The sequence below is a fragment of the Setaria viridis genome, chromosome 6 (assembly GCF_005286985.2).
Source record: "Setaria viridis chromosome 6, Setaria_viridis_v4.0, whole genome shotgun sequence".
NCBI classification, from domain to species: Eukaryota; Viridiplantae; Streptophyta; class Magnoliopsida; order Poales; family Poaceae; genus Setaria; species Setaria viridis.
Genome location: NC_048268.2, coordinates 1267668 through 1286045, shown reverse-complemented (window position 1 = coordinate 1286045; position 18378 = coordinate 1267668). Strand labels below are relative to the sequence as shown.

General features: G+C 44.5%; 1 protein-coding gene across 1 annotated transcript; it reads right to left on the bottom strand.

The window, feature by feature from the left end:
• Window positions 1-14881: 14881 nt before the first annotated feature.
• Window positions 14882-16242, bottom strand: LOC117860709 (BTB/POZ and MATH domain-containing protein 1). Its single transcript, XM_034744082.1, has 2 exons — window positions 15507-16242; window positions 14882-15417 (listed from the first exon to the last, which is right to left on the bottom strand). The coding sequence occupies exons 1-2, from the start codon at window positions 16240-16242 to the stop codon at window positions 14882-14884; spliced, it is 1272 nt and encodes a 423-aa protein (XP_034599973.1).
• Between the last annotated feature and the right edge of the window lie 2136 nt (window positions 16243-18378).

Here is an 18378-nt window from a genome sequence, read left to right as displayed (position 1 = left end):
AATCCGATCTGTATTGTTTCCCTGCCTGCAACAACCTGACAGGAGGCCGACACTAACTATACAAGACTCGATCCGCTTCATGGCGACCATGAAGCGGGAGCTCTCCGGCGAGCTGGAGAAGTACAACGAGTTCATGGCCATCATTCGCGAGTTCAAGGCCGGGAGGTTAGTGATGCGAACCATCCTTGCAGGGTGAAAGATATTAATATTGTTTCAGCAGCCTGTGTTAGAAATTAGCTTCCATCCTGTGTTTTACTTTCCAGCAGCTTATCTAATGTGTGTTACTCCCTCCACTTATAAGCGCACACACATATCAAGATTTAAACTTTATAATCTTTGACCAAAGATTTAGCAAACATTTTTTAACTTTTATAATATAAACTTAAAATATTTGGATTCGCAATCAAATGTACTTTCCAATGATCATAAGTTTATAACCATAAACAATATAGTATAGGATAAATGAACGGTCAAATTGTTATTTAGGAGACCGTGTCAAATCATATCACGCCTTCTAAAGATAAATGGAGGGAGTATATGTCTATTCTATCTAGGCATCATGGGATGCGCGGGAAATAGATTATGGTCGTTTGAAATGTTTGGGGATACTATTAATTGCAAATGTCTTTATGCATATATTCAAGTCGGCATGTATTAGCTGAGCTGGACAAATGGCAAGCGCCATATACGGTAACAAGATTTTTTTTATGAAGGGATAGTCTTTATTCGTCTTTGGATAAGGCACGCATACAACCATTGGTAACGAACACTAGGAAAATGTTAAATTTTCTTCTCTTAAAATTTGTGTGGATTTCTAGCAAGGAACCATTCATCTCTACAACATTATTCATGCTTTTTTGCTACACCCAGGTACTAGAGAAGTGTTGTCATCAACTCCTTGTCCGATAACAGGAGGTCCAGATCTTCAAATGTAGTGCATAAGTTCCACCTCGTGTTGGACAAGATTGCACAATACAGTGAAATTATCAATAATCATCGGGTGGATACTGAATTGCATGATTGCGTGTCCATGTTTTTTGTTAAACTTGATAAGTTGATATACTCCACACCAGAAATTACTGTTATAGTCATTACATTACCTGGTTGTGGGAGGGCACAATTTCTATTGTTCTTGCACACAAGTTCACTGTTTTGATCATTACACTGTTCTTGCGCAAGGAAGTAGAACGGCATTGTCCTTTTTCCTCTCCTTTTTTGAGATAGCAAAAAAAATTAAATAAAATAGAACGTATAGGAACAGACTGGTGCTGGTAGAAATATAAACTGGGAAACGAACGGAATGCACTTGACATCCACCATCATCCTTTTTCCATTCTTCGATAGTTCTTTGTTTGGGTATTAATCCTAGATGATCAAGTTTTTCATCGGTAAACCACGAAGTCCTGGGACTGGTCCAATGGGCCTTTGCATTTCTCCTCTGTGACCGTTCCCAGGCTCATGATCGACCATACCTGACACCCCACACTGTTCCTGTAGGGCATCAGTCGTCACATAGCCATAACAGTAGGATGAATTGTACGTATAGTCAGGCAGAGTGCCGATTTTGGATTTAAAGTTATGAAGGTTGGATCTTTTTGGGGTTAACACATGCAATTTTGTTGTATGGTTAATTAGGTTTCATTGGTGAATCTGTTGTACCTAGCCACAGCAATATTGATCTCAGGGTCTTTAGATTGTAATGTCACCCCATCCCCTCATGCTTACTTATGATGTTGACCGTTTGTAACTAGCTAGCTCTAGAGGCATGATCAAGTTTTAGAAAGTCAAATATAGTATGTTTATGATTTCTACCCTGTATGGAGACACTGTTGGTCATGTGCCATAAATTATTAAGGCGTTTTACTTCTCCATGATCCTGTCAAAATTAGGCTTTCAAAATACAATTCGTTTCGTGCTGAACTGATGCGGAAGACCATTATCACAAAATGGTCATTTTGTTCAAGTAGGCCATGTTATCCATTGTTCCATTGTGATTTGACCATCTGCATATGGTTAAATAACAAGGTAAAACATCTTTTTTGTGAAAGAGGGTAGTGAGGTTGGTTCAAATGTTTCAGTTTAGCTTTTTAACGGGCAGTGAACTTCTTCATGTCTGCATGCCAGTGTTGATACTGGCTAGGCTTCTGGCTTCTGGGGCTGAAGGGATGGATCAATTGTATGAGGATGCTAAATTGCCTGCCCACTCATGTATTAAGCTGTGGTACAAATTAGTACTGGTTCTTTCGTTGCATTTGCTTGTAGCTCGTCTTGCCCACTCATGTACTGGAATGGGGTTTATTATGTTACTGAAATGGGTTGTAAGCCTGGGAGTCTCATTCATGTGCTGCTACTGTAATCTTAAAAGGTATCATTCTCATTCAAGTGCTGCTATACTGTAATCTGAAAAGGTATCAAGGATATATACTCATTCAGGTGCTCGTCAGCCTATTGTAATTATGCTAAGCATTTATCTGACTAGATATGATTTCTGGTTATACTTATGGATGAAGAATCTTTTGTTATCCGTTGGTCGATATCATGCCTTCATGGCACAGATATGCTTATTGAGACATTCAGTCCTCCGCATGTTCACAATACAGCTAGGATGTTCATGGATGATTAGATGCTTGGTGCTTCACTAGCAGTATCCTATTTTCATGTTAAAAGTCACAGACTAATAAAATGGATCATGCTAATGCCTCTTTTTCAGTTTCAGTGATAAACAAACTACAGCAAAATAACCACCTAGCTGCCATAAAAACATTTCTGCTAGACGATTGTTGGTTTATTTTTCTACTGTATCCTTTATTTCACTGTTTGTAACTTGTATGTTTTTCTCTTTCTCTGTAAATAAATGGCAGGGCGAGCTCTGTTTCTCTGAAACCATATTACTCTATTTTTCTATGCAGCACTCAGGTACGCAATATGGGAAAGTCAGTGATTTGCAATGGTTTCCAGTTGTCCTTATCAGACAGGACTTTGTAGGTAAATATCAGTGAAGATGCAAAATCATAAAGGACTGAGATTTAGAAAATCACGTATTAAGACTCTACAGAATTAATAATAACAATTGACATGTTCGGACATGTGCAGAATTTTTTGTTACTTGAGTAATCATGCAAGCATGAATTACTTCGGTATGAAATTCCTTGGAAATCTTTGCTTCCTTCTTAAAATTTGTCAATACTTTATCATTAACACATCTAATCAGTTCTGACTTAGTGCACTATGAACTATGATATTAGCATGCATGTTAATTAGTTTTTCAACTGTATGCCAATGGAGCACTTGACTACTTCTCTTCATGTACTCTGGTAGGGCTGCCATGCAAAAGATATGAGGTCTGGCTTATGCGATATGCTTTAAATGCCAACCGCCTTCATCTGCATGTGTCCCGTCAGTAGTACACCTTCACTACGGATTATATACACACACACACACCGTTGCTTTATTTTTTTATTTGGTTCCTTCCAATCAAAAGTTATTGCCGCCTTGTTGATCGATCTGCCATTCTGTCAAATAAGATCCAGTTCTTCTCTTGCTCGCCGCTACTAATGGGGTCTCAGTTGATTTTCCTTCCTTTAGCTACTCAGATGTTTCAGTTCGCTAAGTTTGAAAGCCCAAAGAGCGCAGACTAGCCACAGAGCTTGGATACAGTTCCCCGATCAGAGAGGGTTATTGTAGCCTATGTGATTTGATCACTTAAGATCTACCAACTGTATCTAACCCTTCATCTCTTACATGATTTGGTTCCATTACATTGTTATCTCCCCTTGAATTATTTGATTTGTTTTAGTTGATTCCATATGTTGGGGTTTAGTGTGCGGTCGCAGAGGCTGGAAACTATTTCCTTTATCTAATAAAATATATTGGCGCTTAAACCTCTCATGTAAGTATGTTTTTAAAACACTTCTGATAATGGAATTGGAGTAGTAATTAAGAAAAAACTATGTCTCAGTAATTATCGAACCACCATCTCCCAATGGTAATCCACTTCTATATTTTCTCTAATGGGCATGCTAGTTGCCCTGGGTAGAAAAACAATTCTGTAATTGAAATGAAAAATATCATCCCTTACTTTGTCTGAAGCAAATGATGGAAATAATGTAATGATTTAATGCTATGTTTCTATTAATACACTACAGTTAACACAATAAAAAGAGTCAACTGGAGAATTACACTAGCCTATATGCTTATTTATTTAGCCTTTTCGCAACTGCTCTTGCATGTATTCATCAAACCCACCCAAGGCACATGGACTCAGCTAACACCATTGAGGAGAAAGACAAGATCAATGATATAACAAAGTTTGGTGAGTTTGTGACACAATGCTGTTTAAATTACATACAGAGAAACCGAGCTTGTTTAACTTTTCATGAAAAAAAGTGCAGAGAAACAGCAGTGGATGGGCAGGTGCACAGGAGTGGAGCACTGGTATGTCAACAATAGTTAACTTCTAATTTTCAGGCATATGGTACAGGAGCGGAGCACTGGTATGACATCTATTCCATACTACCATATGTATCTGTTGTAATAAAAAGACTAATTTCAGTATTTAACATACTTTTGCATCAATGAAGAATCTAGAGCCAACTCTTTTGTTATGTGTTGGATAATGTCATACCTTCATAACATAAATGTGCTCACTCAGTGCTCCACATGTTCACAATAATACAACAAGAATGCCCATGCATTAGACTTTTCATGCTTGGTGCTTCACTACCAGTATACTATTATAAGAGGAGGAGAGCCGGAGAGTGGAGGATTTGGGGATGGCCAGGAGAGGGGCGCGGGGAAGCACGTGAAGGGGGCGGTGGCGGGTAAGGGTTTTGCTCATGTGCGGGACTTCTTCAATTTGGGGTGACGCTTTCACGCGTTGGGCAGCGAATTGAGACCGGCAAGCTTTTTTGCACCGAAAAAATAAAGAAAAAAATTGTTGAGCAGCCCGGAAGCTCGCACACAAGTCACGCGATTTTAACGGGTAATATGCGCGTGCGCGATCCTTGGGATTCGAACCCACAACATCTCAACCTCACGTGAGCCTTCTTTACCATCTCACCTATACAGCACATGTGATGAAGTTAGATATGCTTTTCTTACCATGAATGCAAATCTATGTGTACGTACAAATATAATGAGTCCATGATTATATATGCATTTAGTAGTCATGTATCAACACATATAACAATTAAAAGATGTATGAAATTGTGAGGAAAGCACACATTTAAATGAGTATACGTGCACTTAGTAGTCATGTATCAACACACACAACATAGAGGTACATATTCATTTTATAAGCATAATGAGTGATTCACTATTGATATTATATACAATTTGTTTGGCAATTTAGAATTACCTCAAGATACTGAACAATTTGCATGTAGGTACGGATTATAGAAAAAGAAATTGTGCAATTTACTTAGCGGCTCAACAAAACTGCCAAGAAAATGCACACTTTAGTTAGCGGTAAACACAAAAACAGCCAAGAAAATGCACGCTTGCCTTGGCAGTGTATAAGAACGGCCAAGGAAATATGCAATTTACTTGGCTGTTTACAAAGACCGTCATGGAATTACTTTTTTTTTGCAAGTACTGCCAAGGAAAACGCTATATATCTTGGTGGCTTCAATTTGCTGCCAAGGAAATCCCTAGCCGCCAAGGCAATTCCAGTTTGGTGTAGTATGGATAAAATATACGCATACCCCATACCCCATATGGCATATGATCAAAGCTAGGTGGGCTTTCACATTCTTATGCAGAAGCACCTACAATCCGATATATTATTTGGCAGGATACATATATCCCGCGCATGCGACTACTTGCAGTGCAGATCCGATCCAGTGCCTCCCTTGCCACGATCATCAGTTGCTGCTTCCGCCTGCTGATCCATGAGTTCTGATGTATCCCCATGGCAGGAACTGGTTGAAGGCATGGATGAGCTCGGGGTGGCCGCTGAGAAGGACCTTCATCCGGTCGACCACCTCTTCAGTTTCGATGCTGCAGTGCAAAAAATTAGCACGAAGAAGAACGTACATCAACCTTAGAAATCCACACCACATGAAACAGCAGCTAGTGGTCGACGCCATGTACGATACCAGCTACCAGCAGAGGGGAATTCAATTAAGGATATGGATCGTGAATTCGTGATACTGACCTCCCGGCCCTGAACTGGCGCATGACGGCGAAGACCTCCTCGTACCTCCCCGGCTGGCCGGCGAGCTCGCGCTTCAGTGCCGTCACGAACCGGGTCGCGTCCTGGAGCGTCACCTCCGGCCTCCTATTAAGTATGATCAAGAACATGATGGCAATGAAACATTTGGTCGCATTTGAGAACCATGAGAGATCATCACGAGCAGAGTGAAGAAAAACACAGAGGATAATAGACAGGTGTAATCGATCAAAGAAAGCTGCTACCACTCACGGATCATGGACTCGGGACGCCATGGGCGCCTGCTCCCGCGCGCGCTTGCGGCCGCCCGTGTAACCCATCTTCCCCTCTGCCGGTCGTCTGCCGGAGCACCCCTGGTTTGGCAGCAGCCTGTGCCTGCGCGGTGGCTCTTAAAGGTGAGGAAAAGCGGCGAGAGGGGTCTCATCTCACGCCCCGTACGACAAGTAATAGGAAGTCGCACACGTCCACGGCAACTCGGTCTGTCCTCTTGCTCTCTCGGAAGACGTGCACGGGAGAGTGGCAGAGTGGGGGATGATGGCGCGCGTGCGGCGTGGCCGGCCGGCGAGGTGGATCGACGAGATCGACAGCGAGGCAGCAGCCGGCCGGCGGTGGCGGAGAGTGGCCGCGCGCCGCGTGCTGGGCATCGGAGAGGCTGGGAGGGCGGAGAGCAGCGGAGGGCCCTCCGATCCGGCGCTGGAGTTTCGTCGGCGCGCGGCTAGCTCGATCACGCCGTGTTTGCTGCCGTACGTGTTTTTTGCTGGCGTGTTTTCAGCTTTTCTACCTACGTAGGGGCACCTCAAGGTCCGTCCTGCTTTATTTCAACACTGAGACCGAGCACCGTTCGCTGACAGTGATGCAATATGACCTTTTTGCCAGCAGTCCAGCAGATCAGAACCGGCCATGTACTGGTGGGTCCACTGACCGGTGGGCCCAGAATCCCAACAGAGAGTACATCTGCCTGCCGGCCTGCTGAAATTACAAATATTTCGTGGTGAGTAAAATACAGAGACGGTTGCTGAATTTGTCATCGGGTGTCATCTAGATCTTCTTAAACTCTCAAAATGTATCTTCAGATAACTCTGCAATTACAAACTTGCTTACAATAATTTCAAGAAGTATTGCAATTATGCCAACCATTATCTACCTGATGATTATTGATATCCTCAAGTGGAAATACGACAATTCAGTATATGAACCTACCATTATTTGACAATGCAAATAGTTTATGGCAACAATTTTCTAGTAGCTAAGTATAGGAGAGAAGCGTGAATAATGTAGAGATGATTGTTCCTTGAGTATACGTCACTGGTATATCTAGACATCCCGACAAATTTTATCGTTTTACTAATGTTCGTCACTGATACTTGTGTGCATTCCTTATCAAGAGGTGAATAAAGAACATTCCTTTTAAAACCAAATCTACGGCGCCACCATTTGCCCAGCTTAGCTCTGCCAACTTGGATATATGCTCATACGATGTACCAAAAAGACATCCACAGTTAATATTCTCCAACCATTTCAAATGGCTAGGATCTATTTCCCGTGCATATCGCAACGCCTAAATATAGATACATAACTAACATGACTAACAGTGCTTTTTCTCGGAAAATAGAATTATCTCCGGCTTCTGCGATCGCACACAGCCAAATTCTTACAGCAAATTAAGCATAAAAGCTGATCACCGAAATGAAAAAAGTTCACTTATCTTATGGGAAAAAATCATAAGCAAAATCAATTATTGCTTCTCCATCTACTCTTGGAAAGAATCAGAGGTGACTTACTTACGGTGCTTGAGTGTCAAACAGGAAGCCCGGTACCATGGATACTTAAAACATGCAGTGCCAGCGCAGAACCGGCCACTGATGAAAACACAGATCCTTATGAAAGAAAGCAACGGCTATATATCCTTGTTTAACCATCTTATTAGAAGACCTGAGAGCAAATGAAACCTTCATTTGTTCAATATAATGACAGGGCCGCTCAGATGCCACTGCCCCCTGCTGGTCCATGAGATCTTACATAATCCCATGGCAGGAATTCGTTGAAGGCGCAGATGAGGTCAGGGTGACCGGCGAGCAGGACGTTGACGTAGTTGGCCACGCCGGCTATATCCATCCTGCAACAATCGACAAACAACAGCACCTACAATTAAAAATCTGAGATACATAATTACTAATGCAGGTTGCTGAAAGACTGAAATAATATCTATTACTACTCTGAAAGGATGGTTCATCACTGACCTTCCGGCCTTGAACTCGCCGATGGCGGTGATGAACTCGTTGTACTTGTCCATCTCGCCGGCGAGCTTGCTCTTCATGGTCGCCAAGAAGTGGAGCGAGTCTTGGGTCGTCTTCCTGGGCCTCCTGTCAGGTACTCATCAGGTGATGGGCAAAGAACAAATAAACAGATCGGAACTGGAAACCATGAGATCGATCACAAACAGATCGAGACGACCCGGCAAGAAGAGTGAGAGGTAGGTGAAAGAAGGTACTCACGGATCAGTGGTCGCGTCCTCGAGTGTCGTCACCTCCGGCATCCTGTCATCAGGTACAAGGTGTTGGTGAAGAAACAATTTAATTGATCGGATTTGAAAACCATGAGATGGTCGTCACAAGCCAAGTGAAAAAAAAAACATGTACAGAGAAGGGAATTCCGGATCAGAAAGAGGCCGGATTCCGACTGAATTGATTGCGCCGGATACTACAGAGACTCAAGAGTCAAGAGACGTCATGGGAGTCAAGGAGGGAAACTGGGAAAGAAGGTACTCACGGATCACGGGCTCGGGAAGCCATGGGCGCCTCCTCGCGCGCGCGTTTCCGGCCGCCGGTGCAACCCATCCCCTCTCGCCGGACTCGTTGCAGGTTCTCAGCAGTCAGCACCAGCCACCGGATGGAGCGAGGAAGAAGAGAAGAGAAGGTGGGGAAAGCGACGAGGGTCTCACGCGCCTCATAGAGGTCCTCCCGGCCACCAAACCGCACACGTGCCACGGCAACAGGTCACTTTGTCTTCTTGCGCTCGGAAGGCACCGGATGACGCCATGAATGCCAGCAAAAGTTGAGAGGGCGGCGTGGCCTGCAGAGTGGCGCGCGGCAGCCGGTGTGGGAGAAAGGCGACGTGATGAGCAGCGAATAGGCTGGGACTGGTAGGGCAGAGCGAGAGGAGCGGAGGGCCGTCGGCATTGGGATTTCATCGCCGGCCGCAGGCGGCGGCTCACGGCGAACGCGGACAGCGGGTTTGCTGCCGTGGTTTTTAACTTTTCTAGGTACCTAGTTGGGCCTTAATTTACCGCACGTCTCCGTTCTGTTCTTCAATCGCGCGCTGTGAGACGACAGAACTGAAGCACCAGCCACCAGCCCGGTTCACGCTGACAGTGGGACGCAACGGAGTTGAGCATTATACAGCACAGCCCCGGTTGTGTACTGATAGGCTTGCTGTCAAGTTGAGCTTACCATATTGCTAAGGGAGTGTTTGGTGTCCTCCACGGGCTGAGCCAGGCTCACTGCATGCAAGGTCCCTCAATTTGGTTGCCTAGTCCACCGCCTGAGCCAGGTTGTGCCCATGCAAAACAGCCCCGCTGCCAGGCTCCACGGAGACGAGCGGAGCGGCCATTTTCACCAGGCCAGGCTCCTGCGGTGCCGCAGCGGGCGTGCGAGAGATGAAAAATCGGCCGGCGGGAGCTCGCGCCATTTCGCTAGGGTTACCTCCCCCTTTCGCGCCACTCACCGCAGTATATATCCCCCTTTCCGCCGCCACCCTCTCGTTCGCTCACCATTCACTCATCTCCTGCGCAACAGGTGCTCCCCTCTTTGTCTCTTCCTCTCTTGTTCGTCAATTAGGGTTCATCGATTCGTGTTGTATTGGTCCCCTCCCTCCTTTGTTGCTTCGTAGGTACTCTGGATCTGAGTTCTTGCACAAGCAAGTGAATCTGGTTCCCATTTTCTCCCCCTCTTTTTCTTGATCTTGTAACCCTAAGTTATTGGAGAAGCGATCCATCCCTCACTCTTTCTTTTCAAACTCGATGCAGGCACATCAGATCTGAGTTCCCCGCCTGGTTCTAAGGTATAAATCCATGTCGTTCTTGCTTAGGGTTCTTTTTTTTTTGTTTATGTCATTTTCCTAACAACTGTATGCAATATTTGGTTGTTGTTGGTGCCTGCTCTCGCTTGTTTGTTCATCTGCGTTTGTTTGGGTGCTTCCTATCCTCGTTCGGTATAAGAAATCCTCCCCTTCTATCCCTCTCCTCGTATTCTGATGAATGCGGATAGTCCTTGATGTGTGTTGTCGATGCTGATTGTGTGCGCTACAGATCTGAGAATCCTATTTATTTCTGAGCTTATGTCCAAGTCAGTGATGATGCCTCTTTTAATCTGAGCATATGTCCGTGCCTAGGATGTTCTTTCATTAAATATGAGCATTTGTTCAATGTCAATGATGTTCTTTCATACCTGAGTAGTGTTCAATGCCAATTGTTGTTGTGTTCCTTTTCTGCCCTGGTCCAGGAAACCAAACACGCCCTTTTTTGCATGTCACTATTGTGTTGCTTTGTTAGTCATGGTAATTGTGTTGCTTTGTTTGATGGCTTTGGAGAACCAGCGATGCATGTTGATTGCCCGAGCTGCTACTCTTATCACGGCTATGTGTGCATTCTTGTTCAACAGGATTATAATGCATCATAGTTCAAGGCCTCACCAGCACGATGGATGAGGAACGCCAAAAGAACTTGGATAAAATTTACAGCTGCAATGATATAAAGTGTGTTGCTATGCTTCACATGAGAAGAGCACCTTTTTTAGACTATGCAACTTGCTTAGGGAAAGCAATTTGCTGATAGATAGCATACATAGTATTGTTGAAGAGCAAGTAGTAATGTTTCTTCATATTGTTGGCCACAACCAATGCTTTAGAGTTATTCACCAAAACTGGAGGAGGTCAATAGAATAGTATATAGATATTTCAAGGAGGTCTTGTATGCTATTGGGGAACTTAGGCAAGACATGATTGGAGCTCCTTCTAATGAGACACCACTTAAGATAAGCAACAGTCCAAGATGGTATTCATACTTTAAGGTAATCAATTTGTCATTTAGTTTGTAGGTTGTTGCGGCGTACTTGGGTGCATATCATGTAACAAGCATTAGTTGGGTGTTCATGTAGGACTGTATTGGGGCAATAGATGGAACTCATGTCTCCAACCAAGATGCAACCAGTGGGGTAGTGCTCCCTTGCATCATTGACAATAAACCATTTCATCCCTTCAAGACACAAGTGAAGTTAGTATTTGCTTGTTGCATATTGCATAATTGGATATTTGGGCATGGGGTTGATGAGGTAGTTCTTGCTAAGTTCTCTTGGGTGCCCAACAACAATGCAAGTCATGGCCATGGGGTTCAGATGGATGACAATGCTGCTTGGGCTCAAACTAGGGATGAATGGGCTAATCACATGTGGGTCAATAGGGGCAACTCTCACATTTAAGATGTCTATGTATTGTATTCTATCTATGTTGAACAATGATGTTTATTTCAAAACCGAGATATTGAACAATTGCAATGATGATTTTAATTATTTCATTATATGAAATAGCTGAGGCATTGGACATGTGCAATGATGTTACACCAATTTTGATACTACACTTGAACTGAGGCTTGAGATATTTATAATGATGAATTTTTTATTCCCTGATACTTCTTTTGAACTGAGGTTGGAGCCGCTGGAGACATGTGCAATGATGATTCTGTTCTTTATAGACATGTGCTTTTTTTCTTGAATGCAATGCATTTTGATAACATAGGCCAGATGACACATGCAATGATGTTACACCAATTATTCCTTTTTTTTCTGAGTAGGGGTGCGGCAACAGAAAATAGGAAATAGCTAAGAGCAACTTCAAAAGACTGTTAATCTTACCCCCTAATATCTTCTTTAGGGGGAAAATGAAAAAAAGAACTCCAATAGTTCCCCTAAATCTTCCCTAATTTTTTCACGACGCTAAAAAATAGTCTGCCACCGCATATATTTTAGCGTTGGCATTCCTCCCCCAATCCCAATTCCTGTGCGCGCAGGTCAAGCCGCAGGGCGAGGGGCCACGTGCTTCGCGCAGTACGCCTACTACGCCCTCTTCTGGAACTTCAGCAGCGAGACGCGCCCAGACTGGGCCATGAACCTGTGTATGGTGCTCGGCCTCGGCTTCCCCGTCATCGCCACCCTGTACATGGTCTACGGCCCGCTTGGCAGAAAGGTTGTGCTCCCAGTGTCTATCAATGACGAGGACACTGTGGCGGTGCTGGACGAGTCTACGGCCATGAATGCCTCCTTGCAGTACAACAATGGTAGAGTGGCGGTCGCCAAGGCGGAGTGGGCCGGCGGGCTGTTGGACCTCGCCGACAACCTGACGGTGGCGGCGATGTCCTTGACGTGCACGTTTTGCGTGTTCGGGTGGAACATGGAGTGCTTGGGATTGGGGAACCTCTACGTGCACATCTTCATGTTCACGCTGCTCTATGCCGTGTTGGTGCTTGTCTTCGCCGTCGCCACACTCAACATCCACGACGCCGCACTAGGGTTCATCATCAGTGCCACTGGCGCGCTACTATCTGTGCTCGGCCCGTTGTACGGCGGATTCTGGTGAGCGCAGATGAGAAGGTGGCTCGGGCTACCAGCCGACCGATCGATGTGCGGCGGCTGGCCATCGACCGCGGACTACGTCCATGCTTTTTTAGTGAAGCACAATGATCAAAGCACTTCTGCTTTTATTAATGAGCTGGCAACTGATTTTGACGAACGGCGGAAAATCACGGTGCAGCTAGAGATCGCTACGCAAGTGGGCTCCTGGTCACGGCGGCACCGCTGGAGATCACGACGCGAGAGGGCTCGTGCTCACGGTGGTTGGAAAAAAAGCAATGGATCCTAATGGACCCAATACGATGACATGGCCTGTTTTAAAATATTGGGAGCTATTTATTAGCGATCTACTGTGGATTGATATATTTTTGGGGGAAATTCTTTTAGGAGAGCTCTCAATATATAATTTTGGGGAAGAATTTTTTTGGGGTACTTTTGGAGTTGCTCTAAAGAGATGAATGCTGAGATCCACCTGAACCAGGTTCCTTAGGCTCTTCAGGAGTTCAGTGGCAATGATGTCACTAGCACACAAGTGTACAACCACCTGAGGAAATGGAGGCAGAGGTGGATTAGAATCTCGAAGCTGAGAGAGCTAAGTGGAGCTTTGTGGGATGAGGACAATTCCATAATTTTACTTGAGGAGCACTACAATGGCCATATCAAGGTTTGTTCAATGATCATTTACTTTTTTCATGCTATTTACTTTGTTCAATGGTTATCATTTAAGGTTTCTAACTTAAGTTGGTGTAATGGCATGCACACCCCAAGGATACTGAGTACCTAAACAAGCCAATTCATCACTACCAGCAGATGATGGTCATCTTTTGTAATGGTTAGGCAACATGCTAGTATGCTATGGGTCAAATGAGGCTCTTGGTAGTCCTTCTGACTTTGCTGAGAGCTCACTCAGGAATGAATTACCTGAGGAGCTCAAGAGTGGCAAGACGGAGGAACCAAGTCAGAAGTGGAAGCAAGAGAAAGAGGTCCATGCTATCAGAGGAGGATGTCCTTGTGTTCATTAGCATGACTGATGCAGTGAACAATGTTGCAGATGCTATCCTACATTGTTAAACAGAAACATGGGACATATGGTCCTATATTTAGCAGGATATGACACGGAACATCTATCAGTACAGAACAACACATCTTATCGGCACACCCAAATACCAGCAAAGCACGATAATGTGGCTGACTGAATGAAAATGTTTCAAAAAGACTGCTTCTGTTCCGAAGCAAATAAGCAATTTTTTTCACAATCGAGTCCCGAGATCCAAAGGTTTCTAACTGCTTTTGAATAAAATAAATTACAAAATCATCCGGTGGAAAAATCTGAAGTCATATGTATTGATATTCCAACAAAGATTCAAACAAGATCCTGAGACTGACAAAGTTGAAATAGGGTATAGTTTGCAAAATGGTAACTGCATAATTCATTCTTTTAAGAAGTGGTCAAATGAGAATATAAAGTTGATCATATTGTTCAAAAAATTAGCAGTAATGTTGCAGTTTGCTAATGCTTCAACCTGAATTCATGGTTCACAACAAATTTGGTCATGTCTCGTGATAGCAGTGTACACTGATGATAGTCTGGCGAATTACTCACTACTTAAAGAAGTGGTGAAAAGAGAACATGAAAAAAGAAACATATTAGCAGAAAACAGGTCCATTCATCCTGCAGATCAGAATGTCTCCTGTTTGTTTTATCGGAAATGGATGGAATTGGAAACACATTCCAGACCAGCTTGTTTGGCACGTTCATGGAATTGGAATATGAGATTCCACCCTTTTCCATCTCCTAGAATGTTAGCCTGGATCAAATTCAAATTCACAGCTTACAAAATGGAAAGTGATTCCATATCGGCTCATCCCCGACCTCGAGCGCCCCGACGGCCGAACAATATTAGTGAGCTAGCATATAACCATGCATCGGGTGTCCTAGCATCATATACCAGATATAAATTTTGCAAAATCTCTACTAATAATCTCCTCCAACATATCTCTAGAAACAAATTAAAGGGCGATCGGACCTCCAGTTACAAGGCCCAGCTAATAAGCTAATAATGCAGAAGTAACCTAAAAAGCCGAGCTCTGCCTACCGATTCTTGGAAGGCTCTGCTGCTTTCTTCCTTATTTCCTCGACGACATTGGGACATGCTACTTTGAGGCGCTTATACCCTTCGGTGGCCACAACATCATCCATTCTACCTGAAGAGGTGATAAACCCAATGCAATTGTCCTTGAGCTGCCTGCAGTGATGCCAGATAGCTAGATCTAAAGTGGCTGCCACATTGTCAACGGATAGTTCCTTGCAAAGGATGCTCGCACACATCAATTTCAGCCTATCCAGACAATATTTGTCCGCAGCCTCAAGTAAGCCCTTGACGACCCTTCTTCTATTCTGGTCGCCCTCAAGATCATCCATGGCAGGCAAGGAATCTGTGTAGACGAAGTGAAGTAAGGCCTTGAAAACATCAGGCTCCATATGATCAATTCTTGTCCGGTCATGATCCACGTCGAGCTCCAGCTCGATAAAGACAGGCGACCGCACTGCAAGGACAGACCTGTGGACACGGAATTCCTCCCCCTTCACCGTGATCATCACGTAGTCAGCCATCTGCCCATCTTCACCTGATCAAAAAGATTTCGAAGGTCAGAGGGTGGCACTTGGATATCATAGCACGGTTCTTGGGTAGCAGAGGGTGGTGCTCTGCTGTCACAGGGCAGTGCTTGGATATCGGAATCAGATGGCACTACTGCTTGAATTGCCTCGGATTGCGGCACAGGTGTCCCCACGATAACAGTGACATCGCACTGGATCACGAGGCAGTCACCCCGCAGATACTCCGACGCTTCCAGAACGGTCCTCTTCTGGAACATTTGATAGCCCAAGGACCCAGCTGCATCGTTGAACATGGCCGGCCTCTCCATTCTGATCGACCTCGACAGGCCGCCGGTTGCCGGGTTCACGAGCCTGAAGTCGAAGAGCGCCCTGACCTCAACATCCTTCGTCATGAGCGCGAGGAAGACGGCGATGCAGCCACTATCACTGCAGCCGTCGCTTTCGGGGCAGTACCGGACGCACCAGTCGTAGCCGCCGACGGCGAAGGTAGAGGACCGGACGAACTTGCCGACGCCGAGGCCCTTGAGGAGGCTGTAGCCGGAGACCTTGAACACGTGCCTCCCCCGCACCGTCTCCGGGGTGACACTCGACGCCGTCGTCGTTATCTGCGCCTGAGGTGGCGCCACGGCCGGCTTCTGCGAGGAGGAATCGGCGGCAGCTGCGGCGGTGGCGGTGGGAGCGGGCGACGACGACGGTAGAGTGGAGAGGGCGGCGCGGCCCGCGGGGCCAAGGAGAGGCGGCAGCCGGCGCTGGAGAGCTGAGAAATTGGCAGTTCTCCTGCTCAAGAAGGCGGGGAGGGCGGAGATGAGGGCCGCACGGACCGGAAACATCATTGTCGCCGGTGATTTGCTTCGCGCGGAGAGACTGTGGCGGCGGAAAGGGTTTTGCCCTTTCGCTGAACGCGACGACTCCTTGACTTGATCGCTGTGGTGGTGTGGCCTGGCACCAGCCCACTAATTATCACAAAAAAAAAAACACCGGCCCACCTGAGGGGGGCTTCCACAATCGAGTCCATTTTGAGCTCTATTTTTACCTGTTTTAATGAAATGATAGCCTCTTGTATAAGTTATATACAATGTTATTTGTAATTGATATTAAAAGTGGTATACTATATAAGATATTATGAGTAGCATTTTGTTAGGAGGGAGAAAAGTTATAGAACACTATATTTAACTAACTTATAAAAACATACATTTGCTCCCGCTGTAGTGGCGAGAATTACGGTTCGAAAAATAGATCATAAATTCTGGCTAACAATTAATTATATGCATATAATTGCATATCTATGTTATATCTCTCACAAATCTTTTAATGTGGTATTAATTTTGTACCGGCCAATAGTATAATGAAAGAGAAACCAATGGTTGAAAAACACGTCAAAAGACTTCTGCAAATTCGAAAGCAATTTATAAGAAACATACAGGGATGGATCCATAGCAGAGCTAGGGGGATTCACGCCCCCATAGCGACGCTAGGACCGTGGACCCCCCACCCCTACCCACAGCTGGCTTCTGCGAGGAGGAACCGGCGGCGGCGGTGGGAGCGGGTACGACGGGAGAGCGAAGAGGGCGGCGCTACCCTCGGGGCCAAGGAGAGGCGACAGTCGGCACTGGAGAATGGAGATATTGGCAATTCTCCAGCTGAAGAAGGCCGGGAGAGTGGAAATGAGGGCCATCCGGACCGGAAACTTCATTGTCGCTGGCGATTTGCTTGGCGCGGAGAGATTGAGGGTGCAGCGATGGCAGCGGAGAGGGTTTTGCCCTTGGACTAAATACGACTCCTTGACTTGCTTTATCGCTGTGGGCTGTGGCCACCCAAAGCACCACCTCATTAATAATTACTCCCTCCATCCTGTAATACAAGGCATTTAAGCTTCCTAAAATACAAGGCATTGTAGGCACATTTGGATGATTGTCATTTAATTCTTTCTATAATTAACATGATAAGGGTGGCTGATTGGTGGATTATTACTAAAAATAGGTTTCTTGTTATCTGCAACTACCATTAACTCAGGGGCACATGTGTCTTTTGTTATTTGTGCTAATATATCCTAAAAACTCTAGGATGCCCTATATTCAGGGACGGACCAGCCCACCTCACTGTTGAACCACCCGAGAGGCTTCCACAAGGTAGTCCATTTTTGAGCTATATTTTTACCTATTTTAATGAAATGATACCCTCTTGTATGTTACATATAATCAACTAATAAGTTATATACAAATGTTGTTCATAGTCGATACTAAAAATTAACACTATAAAAGATACCACATGAATAGCAAGTTGTTAGGAGGGAGACAAGTTATAAAACACTATATTTAACAATCTTATTAAAACATGTATATCCTCCCATTGCAGCGCGAATTACGGTTTGAAAAATCAATCTTCAAAGATTCTGGCTAACAATTAATTGCGCTGTTTGACAAGTTTATGATAAATAAATTTCAGCTCCAACTCTATCTGCTTCCTTCTCTCCTCTATAAAAAAGGAGAATGAATTAAGATATGAGCTTGTCATATTGTACTATAAAGAATGGTATGTTGATTCAGCATACATGAGCCAGGCCAATCAGAGCTAAGGTATGAGCCAATTAAATTATCAATAATTGACATAATATTTGTGCTCAAGAACAGCCGCCTAAAACTGCAAATATAGAGCTAGATATACTACGATATGTTGACATGGTATTACTGCAAAGTTAGCTTTTAATTCTTAATCATGGCAGGAAATAAACATGTCCAACAAGATAGCAAAGTGTCAGATACTAGTGGTGTGGTCAGGCAAGGTTCTGAAGGTAAGCAATGTTTCTAAGGCATGAGTTCTTCTGGATAAAGGAAAACGAGCCATAATGTTGTACATGACAGAATGTTTTGCAACAAAATGCAAGCAAACAGATTTGGCCTATTTAACCTTTGAAATAAAAAGCAATATAAGTTACAAGATATACTAGTACACGACAAATCCAATGAAGC

Bases quoted from the DNA above. Each gene is read 5' to 3' on its own strand.
- LOC117860709 (XM_034744082.1), bottom strand. From the start codon at position 16,242: ATGATGTTTCCGGTCCGTGCGGCCCTCATCTCCGCCCTCCCCGCCTTC. The intron at 15,418-15,506 runs GTGACAGCAGAG...CTTTTTGATCAG, and splicing joins CGATATCCAAGCACTGCCCT to GTGAAGATGGGCAGATGGCT.